Here is a 9,284-nt window from a genome sequence, read left to right as displayed (position 1 = left end):
TTTAACCTCACACTGGCTTCCTGTTGCTTGTTCACTTCCTGAAAATACATTCATGGTCCTAACTGCATTTCATACGTACATTACAGCAGTGTGGTTCCCAAAACATATTTTATGCCAAGCGCCCTAAAAACTGACTCCTATCTGATTTTGTGCCAGGGACCCCAGAAAGAGAAGATTTGTGTCATTTTATATTTTAGCTGTAAATTTATACTGTAGCAACATTTTTCAGGAAAAACAAAACAAAAAACTGAGATTTTACATACTTTTGAATTTCTTTTGAAAAATGTTGGGAAAATATATATATATACGTATATACACACAATCCACAATTCCACGACACGATGCTAGGGTTCAAGTGATTAATTGCTTTTTTCTGTGAATGACTGAACATGTCTGTATATCCTCTCTGTCTCTCTGCAGAAGGCCTGGTCCTCCCCTCCCAGCAGGTGAAGGGCAGGTTGGAGTTCAGCGGGGTGTCCTTCTCCTACCCGGCCCGTCCAGACGCTCCCATCTTCCAGGAGCTCAGCCTGCTGGTGCCGGCCGGCTCCGTCATGGCCGTGGTGGGCTCCAGCGGCTCGGGGAAGTCCACCCTGGTGTCCCTGCTGCTGCGGCTCTACGACCCCGACCACGGTCAGTTAGTCAACCCCACCCACGGCCAGATGTTTAGGTTACGATGCTGCTGAGTTTGTAGCCTGGGGTCAGCAGCATTTTGGGGTTTCTACTGTAGGTTGTAGTCATCAGACAGACTACAGGCGGACGGAACCACCGAACCGGAACCACCGGTGCTGTGCACCTCCAACATGTTTAAAATTTAACCAAGGGTCTTCAACAGGGGGTCCGGGACCCCTAGGGGGTCCTCAGAGTTACTACAGGGGGTCCCCCAAATCTTTGTGTGATAGAAAGAAAAAAAGAAAATCTCCTTTTTGGCTAGATTCATAACCAGATTCTGAGAACTTTAGCCAAAAATAGCAGATCTACAAGCTCACAACGCCTCGCGCTGCGAGGCGTTGTGACCTTGTAGATCGGCTATTTTCGGCAAAGAGGTTTGGTGTAGAGGGGAGAAGTATTGACAGTTCAAGTGGTTAAATATCTGAAAACACAAATTGACATGAATCCAAAATACAAATAACGATTGTGATGTCAAACAATGAAACAATATGGAATCTATGAAAAGATTGTGGGGGTCCCTGCTTCATCTCTCTCTCAACTAAGGGGTCCTTGGCCTGAAAACGTTGAAGACCCCTGGTTTAAACTTTAAATTGGTATAACCGTTTCGTTTTTTTTTTGGATCAAATACCAGGCTTTCCTCTGAGGTGGAAAGTGTGGTGACGCGCGGTTAAGTAAACCCCACCCACCCAGATGGATTTAATGTCTCCCCGGGACATTGAAAATAGCAGTTCAACATTTCTTTCGTAAGACCCTGTAGTGGTCTGGGGTATTTCACCAAGGCCAAGGTCAAAGCCTCAGTCTGTGATTTCTTCACATGGTTGTCAGTATGTAGAACAACAGGAACAATACTACTAAAACCTCATCATTTTACATATTATGTTAATTAACTCATTGACTGCCAGGATTCCGAGCGTTTTTTTTCACCATCCTTTGAAAAATCGACAGTCAACCTCGCGTCCACCCCCTCACCCATCCAGCACCAAATCCTTTTTTTCCGTTGTGAGATGATTTTTTTTCTTTAACCCATTTAAGCCTAGAATTATTGAATGCTTTAACCAGTGAAAAATAGCAGATATACAAGCTCACAGCGCGGCACCGAGTGCCGCGCTGCAAGCTTGTAGATCTGCTATTTTTTTAAAAGTCGTGAAAATGTGTGCAAATCTTTGGATATATGTATTTTCAAAGCGAACGTTTGTAACTCAAATTTTGCTTCTGGTAGGGTCCCTGAAACTAAATATTTTGAGATGGGGGTCCGTGGCCAAATACTTATCATTTTGGGGGTCCTTCACATGAAAAAGTTTGAAAAAGTCTCTCAAGAATAGACTAACTGAGCTCCAGTTATGTGAAAAGGACTTTTCTTTGACGATGGCTGGCCAGATTGCTGACATAGAAACAAAAAATCTTAGAAGGATTCAAAAGACACTTATAGAATCGGGTCAAAATTCTAATTTTCACGATTTTTCAAAAATAGCTGTGAGCTTGTATATCTGCTATTTTTCAATAGTTAAAGCATAACATAATGATACACAATAATGTGTACCCGTTCTAAATGGGTTTTAATCCATGCCGTTTACACATTTACCAGACTCAGAAACTGAGTAATGCTTCACTTGTATTAACCCCCCCCCCCCCCCCCCCCCTCTGCAGGTGTCATCACTATGGATGGCCGGGATGTGCGAGATCTGAATCCTTATTGGCTGAGAAGTCACATTGGAACTGTCAGTCAGGTAAAAATAGATGCTATTTGCTTATTGTTTCTTTATATTCTATATATTTATGTCCAAAACTGTAACTTTTCAGGGTTCAAATTTGAAAAGCATCAAAAGTAGCAGATCGACAAGCATGAAACTCGACACTTTGTGCCGCGTTTCGAGCTTGTAGATCTGCCACTTTTGATACTTTTGTGTGACACTGTAGTGTGTGCAGTTAGCCTGGGATCAGTATCATTTTGGGGTTTCTGATCCGGTCGGGAGCGGAGATAACACACACGTCATGTTGTAGGAGATAACACACACGTCATGTTGTAGTCATTAGACGGACTACAGGCGGAGATAACACACACGTCATGTTGTAGTCATCGGACGGACTGCAAGCGACCGGTACCAGCGGTGCCGTGCACCTCCAAAATGGTATAATCGTTTAGTTTCTTTTGGTATACTAGTAAGACGCCTCAGGTCGATGTGGAAATCAGGGATGTGGACATCAGGGTTAGTGGACATCAGGGATCTCCATATATGGGCATAAAAGGAATTTGTTCCCCTGGCATCGCAGGGATCTCCATATCTCCATATATGGGCATAAAAGGGATTTGTCCCCCTGGCATCATAGGGATCTCTCTAACAGGGCATCATTAATTATTATTATTAATATTGATGACATCAGGGAACTCCATATATGGGCATAAAAGGGATTCTGTTAGTTGACATCACAGTGAAGCCAGAGCGTGATGTCAGAGCGGCAATAATAATAAACCTTTATTTGTATAACACCTTTCAAAACTGGGTTACAAAGGGATTTACAGAGGACACAGAACAGTAAGCTTAAATATGTTGACACTATAACTAACACAACTGTAGTGGTTTTATTTGGTCTCCATTTGAATTGGATGGTTGGTACTTGGTTTGTTGAAAGGCACTATTATTACATGCTCTTCTTATGAGAAAAGTAGATTCCGTGGTGTGGTGGGACACCAACCGGTTGAAAAGAGGTATTGCATGAAGGTTAAAGTACTACTTTCCTTCTGCCCAAATAAGGCTTTCTGTAGTGGATTATCATCTCTGTGGGGTGGAAACCTCATGATGTCCAAATAAATAGCAAACGTTGCAGATCTACAAGCTCAAAATGCTTGTTTCAGAATGTTCTTAGGATTTAGAACAGTGGTTTAGGATGGCTGTTCTAAAAGAAAATATCAGATATACAAGCTCGCAGGCATGTCATGAATTGCTTGTACATCTGCTGTTTTTGAATATTTCTGAAAAGTCTTGACAGTAATCATATTTGAACTGGGGACCCCCAAAAATAACCACATGAACTGGAGCCCCCATAACCTGTGACAAGCGCTTGGAATTGTAGGTGTCTTGTGTTTCATTTTGTTTGACAAAATGAGCTTGTAGATCATCTATTTAAAATATCTTATATACATATAATATATATATTATTTGACAATTTGGCCAATGTTTGACCAGTTTTTAAAGTATAGTTTGTGGATTTGGTGGCGGACATAGCTGAGTGGTTAGTGATCCCGCCTGGGGAACCAGAGCCCCTGGTTGTCGCAGGTGAGATTCCAGGCCAGGCCAGCAATGTGTCTGTCGATATGTGTCCCTGAGCAAGACACCTTAACACCTAAATGCTCCCCCCCCCCCCCCCCCCCACACACACACACACACACACACACTTCTCTGTGGGCAGCACTCAGCTGGGTTAAGCTGAAAACTGAAGTTCCCCCTTGGGATAGGTGTGTAATAACAAAATGTAAAATTAGTACCCTTTCTTAGGCTAAATTGTCACTTTGCTCTCAACTGGGGACCGACCAAGGAAGCTCCAAATAAAGAAAGGACACTGATGCGTTTTTTTGGCACCACGGCTATGCGCCATGACACTCTCTGTGGCAAAACTAGCACCGGAGGTTCGGTGAATAACATTGGAGTCTATGAGAGTGCGGCTGGACGGACAGCTCATGAACAAAAAAAAGAATTCTGAACGATAGAGACCTTTATAAAATACTCTGCTCAGGAAGACATGTCACACATTGTTTTCTGCTGTGTTGCTTTTCGGTGTGTATGTCCTAGTATAACATTATAGAGGCATCTAAAGAGCACAAAGTACGTTTCTGAACTAGCTAGTATCGCGAGACTCTCCACCATTCCCTGTCTGGAATCCAAATCTTGCGATAGCTCAGAGACAGAAACTATACCTTCAGAAGTTGCGAGTGACATCATTTTGTAGTTGAACTGGACCTTTCCGGCAAAAAGTTTGGTGGTCGGAGAGAGTATGGAGTATGGACAGCCCTTTACACACTGGTTTCTCTCTCTCTCTCTCTCTCTCTCTCTCTCTCTCTCTCTCTCTCTCTCTCTCTCTCTCTCTCTCTCTCTCTCTCTCTCTAGGAGCCTGTGTTGTTCTCGTGCTCCATCAGAGAGAACATCGCCTACGGAGCGCTGGACCCGGACAACGTCAGTACCGAGGACATCCACCAGGTGGCGCGAGTGGCCAACGCCTACGACTTCATCCAGGGCTTCCCCGACGGCTTCGACACGGTGGTGGGAGAGAAGGGGGTGCTGCTGTCAGGTAAGATTAAGCTTTAGCGTCAGTTTGTGCAGGACACAAGAGTCTCGCCCGCCTCCCACTCCTCATTCACAGCTCTGCTGGTCAGTACGTCACACTGTCACGTAGATCTGTTACTTCTGATGCTTTTGTGTGATGCTGTAGTACAGGGGTCTTCAACGTTTTCAGACCAAGGACCCCTTAGTTGAGAGACAGATGAAGTAGGGACCCCCACAGCCTTTTCATAGATTCCATATAGTTTCATCGTTTTTACAGCACGATCATCAGTGTATTTTGGATTCATGTCAATTTGTGTTTTCAGATATTTAACCACTTGAACGGTCAATACTTGATAAACTTGACCTTTCACTCTGTACTTAGTCTGCTCTTTTTCCCCTCTACACCAAACCACTTTGCCGAAAATAGCCGATCTAGCTTGTAGATCTGCTATTTTTGGCTAAAGTTATCAGAATATGGACACTAGGGTTCAAGTGGTTAATATAAAAAAGGGGAGTTTCTATCACACAAAGATTTGGAGGACCTCTTGTAGTAACTCTGAGGACCCCCTGTTGTGTAAACTTTACGAAAAAAACACAAAAATAGGGAGATAAGATGTTTCTTCCCGACAGACATAACATGGCCTTTTTCATGTGTTTGCAGGCGGTCAGAAACAGAGGATAGCCATCGCCAGAGCACTGCTCAAGGTAACCATGACAACTCGTTGTTTACTAACCGTGACATACATGACCTCTGTAACGCTGTCAGTGGTGGACAGTAACTTGAGTACATTTACTTTAGGGACCCCCAGGGACCCCCAGGGTCAGAATCAGTGGGGGTAAATTTAGGGTCAAGGGTCAAGTAAATTTACCCCCATTGATTCTGACCCAAATGCATTTGGGTCCCCATTCAGAATCAATGGAGGTAAATTTACTATGATCATTTTTTTGTCTTAGGAATGCGATGAATACAAAAATATATTATTGAACTCAAGTCTCCATGGTGTGATTAATCAATAGAAAAACGGGGGATGAACTACTCCTTTAAAGTGGTTAAAATACAAAGTGACACAATTGGATAAGACCTGAGATCGATTCTACAAATCCCTTCTAAACCAGTAGTTCTCAAACTGATATATTTTTTGTCTCTCTACTCAGAATCCTAAGATCTTGCTGTTGGATGAGGCTACCAGGTGAGAAACGCTGACTTTTTACTACTTAACTCTTATTGTGCCAATCCCGAACTAGTTCGGGATAGTTTGGACCTTATTAACGTTCAGGGTGCCAATCCCGAACTAGTTATATAAAATCCACTCCAATGCAATCCAGGATCTTTAGAGCTCATTTTCTCTGTTCCATGCACATCCATGAGGTGTGCAAGGTTTAATCACGGCTAAATCGCCGAAAATAGGGCTTCTAAAATGCTTGGTAGCCAATAGCTAACTTCAAGCTAACTTCATCCTGTTCCTGTTCATGCACAAAGGAAAGTGTTCAGGCGCGTCATGGCTGCGCACGGCTTGTGCATATACAGTGTATGTCTATGGTGGATGCTATGGCCATTGGGCGCCCTCTAGTGGTGATTCTGGGCACTGAAAGGGTTAAAGGAACATACCCATGTGTATATAAATGTAGCATAGACTTGCAAGTATTGATACTTTTACTTGAGTGAAAAATGTGAGTGCGTTTTCCATCGCTGTTGATGACATTCTAATCATGTGTCCTCAGTGATGACATTCTAATCATGTGTCCTCTCTGTTGATGACGTTCTAATCATGTGTCCTCTCTGTTGATGACATTCTAATCATGTGTCCTCTCTGTTGATGACATTCTAATCATGTGTCCTCTCTGTTGATGACATTCTAATCATGTGTCCTCAGTGATGACATTCTAATCATGTGTCCTCAGTGATGACATTCTAATCATGTGTCCTCTCTGTTGATGACATTCTAATCATGTGTCCTCAGTGCCTTGATGACATTCTAATCATGTGTCCTCTCTGTTGATGACATTCTAATCATGTGTCCTCTCTGTTGATGACATTCTAATCATGTGTCCTCAGTGATGACATTCTAATCATGTGTCCTCAGTGATGACATTCTAATCATGTGTCCTCAGTGTTGATGACATTCTAATCATGTGTCCTCAGTGCCTTGGATGCAGAGAATGAGTTCTTGGTGCAGCAGGCCTTGGAACGCCTGATGGAAGGTTAGATATTCTCTCTCTCTCTCTCTCTCTCTCTCTCTCTTAGATTTGTGGTATACATTTTTTTATTTTTTTTTTACAATTATTTTTATTAACTTTTAAACATTTCTTCCATTTTACAAAATATTGCTTTAAAATCATTACAACACTTTTACAAAATGCATAGTTATCAAAACCCCTACCCTACCCTGTACCAGTACAAAATTCCCACAATGCATGATTCCCTTTTCTATTACCATAAGACATACTGTACATAACACATTTGAACATGATTAGACATAATTATTAGACATGATTATTAGACATGGTTATTGGACATGAACATGTGACGTACTGTAGGCCACATACCACTGTACACATGTTTTCAGAAAAAGACAAAAACAAAGACAAAAAATAGAGAGAAAAAATATATATATAATAATAATAATAATAATAAATGCGGATGCTGGTGTTTAATGAATTGTCTCCAATTCTCTTCCCATGCTTGGGATGTACTCCACTGCCCTGTGGTATACATTTCTATCATACAGCTGAATATTTTTGTATTTATTTATTTGAATTTTCATTCATGTTTCACTACTATTCCCCACAATTTATTCCGTCTCTGTCAAATAGGAATCTCATAATGATGAACATAAAACTGTTTATTTTCCGGATTCAAATTCAAAAGTAGCAGATCTACAAGCTCGAAACGCATTGCTTCGTGACGCGTTTCGTGCTTGCGGATCGGCTACTTTGGATGCTTTTTTTTTGTGGTCCTGTTGTAGCATGATCTAGTATAGGGATGGAGCTCGACACAAGGGCCCGCTGCAAATTCCCGCCGGTATCAATAAGCTTTGGGCTTATCAAGCTTGTTATCAAGCATAGCGGCCCATGACGTCATGTTCAAACAATCAAATCAAGAAATTATTACAGTACTATTCATTATATAAAGCCATTTAACACTTATTGCACAATAAGAACTGATTGTTTTAATGATATTTAATGATAATATGTGTTACTTTTGTCAATTGTCATCTTCATAGATGGTGCTCAGCCACAAACTCACAGTCACAACAACTGGCCAATAAAAAAAGATACCAGCTCTGTTCAGAATTTGTCTCACGACTTTCCACAAAATATTAGAAATAGTGGGCTCGATTAAAAGCCCGGCTCAAAAAGCAGGATCGATAAGGTGCTCGTTATCAATAAAAATTAACGAGCTCCATCCCTAATCAAGTAGGGGCGTTAATTTACGAAAAGAACCACAAAAAGCATATGAAGATACGATGGTTTTCCGACCGACAGCAACGATAGTACGCTACCAACACTGCTCCTCTGGTGTGTCCAACAGGCAGGACGGTGATGATCATCGCCCACCGCCTCTCCACCATCCAGAACGCCGACGCCGTGGCCGTGCTGGACGGGCGGCGCGTGGCCGAGTGCGGCCGCCACGCCGAGCTGCTGGCCGACCGCCACGGACTGTTCCACAAACTGATGGAGAAACAGGCCTTCCTGCAGCAGGGACACCAGCAGGCTCTGAGCTGAGAGGAGAGACGGACACGGAGACACCAGAGAGACAGTGGAGAGGAGACACCAGAGAGACAGCGGACACGGAGACACCAGAGAGACAGCGGAGAGGAGCCCTGGTCTGAGGTCTCTCTAACGTCCTGCCAGGCACTCGCCTCAGATCACCGACAAGGAATTCCACTGCCCTGCGAGGGCTCGACTTTAGCGAAAATAATCTAAACTACTTTGCTACTCACCTAAACTAATGCAGTTTTGCGTGGTTGAAAGTCTATCCTCCCAGGTGGGAAGCCTCTCAGCATCCCACCCTCTCTGTAAAATACACTTTTTGGGCAGAAAATAAAACTTGTCCGCCAGACGGAAATTATTTTGTTTACTCCACAGTGCCCTCTACAGATTATGGTCAATGGTAATACATATTGACCTGATCTGTAGATACAAATAAATGTAAAATAATAATAAAAATTAATGTATTTTACAGAGAAGGTGGGGTGCTGCTGAGAGGCTTCCCGCCCGGGAGAATAGACTTTCAGCAACGCAAAACTGCCTTCGTTTTGTTCATTTTCACTGAAGTCGAGCCCTCGTAGGGCAGTGGAATTCCTTGTCCTGTATCTGAAGCGATGGGAAACGGGACTGAAAGGAGATGGAGGC

General features: G+C 42.8%; 1 protein-coding gene across 1 annotated transcript in view; it reads left to right on the top strand.

Moving 5' to 3' along the window:
* Positions 1-9,082, top strand: part of abcb10 (ATP-binding cassette, sub-family B (MDR/TAP), member 10) — a 25,464-nt gene extending 16,382 nt beyond the window's left edge. The window contains exons 9-15 of the mRNA XM_080729448.1: positions 421-630; positions 2,317-2,396; positions 4,773-4,953; positions 5,590-5,633; positions 6,084-6,118; positions 7,072-7,130; positions 8,461-9,082. Of these exons, the coding sequence (XP_080585574.1) occupies positions 421-630; positions 2,317-2,396; positions 4,773-4,953; positions 5,590-5,633; positions 6,084-6,118; positions 7,072-7,130; positions 8,461-8,654 (803 nt within the window). The 3' untranslated portion in view covers positions 8,655-9,082. The remainder of the gene's footprint in view (positions 1-420; positions 631-2,316; positions 2,397-4,772; positions 4,954-5,589; positions 5,634-6,083; positions 6,119-7,071; positions 7,131-8,460) is intronic.
* Positions 9,083-9,284: the final 202 nt, after the last annotated feature.

The sequence above is a fragment of the Nannobrachium achirus genome (assembly GCF_963921795.1).
Source record: "Nannobrachium achirus genome assembly, chromosome: 7".
Lineage (NCBI taxonomy): Eukaryota > Metazoa > Chordata > Actinopteri > Myctophiformes > Myctophidae > Nannobrachium > Nannobrachium achirus.
This window is presented reverse-complemented; position numbering and strand designations above follow the sequence as displayed.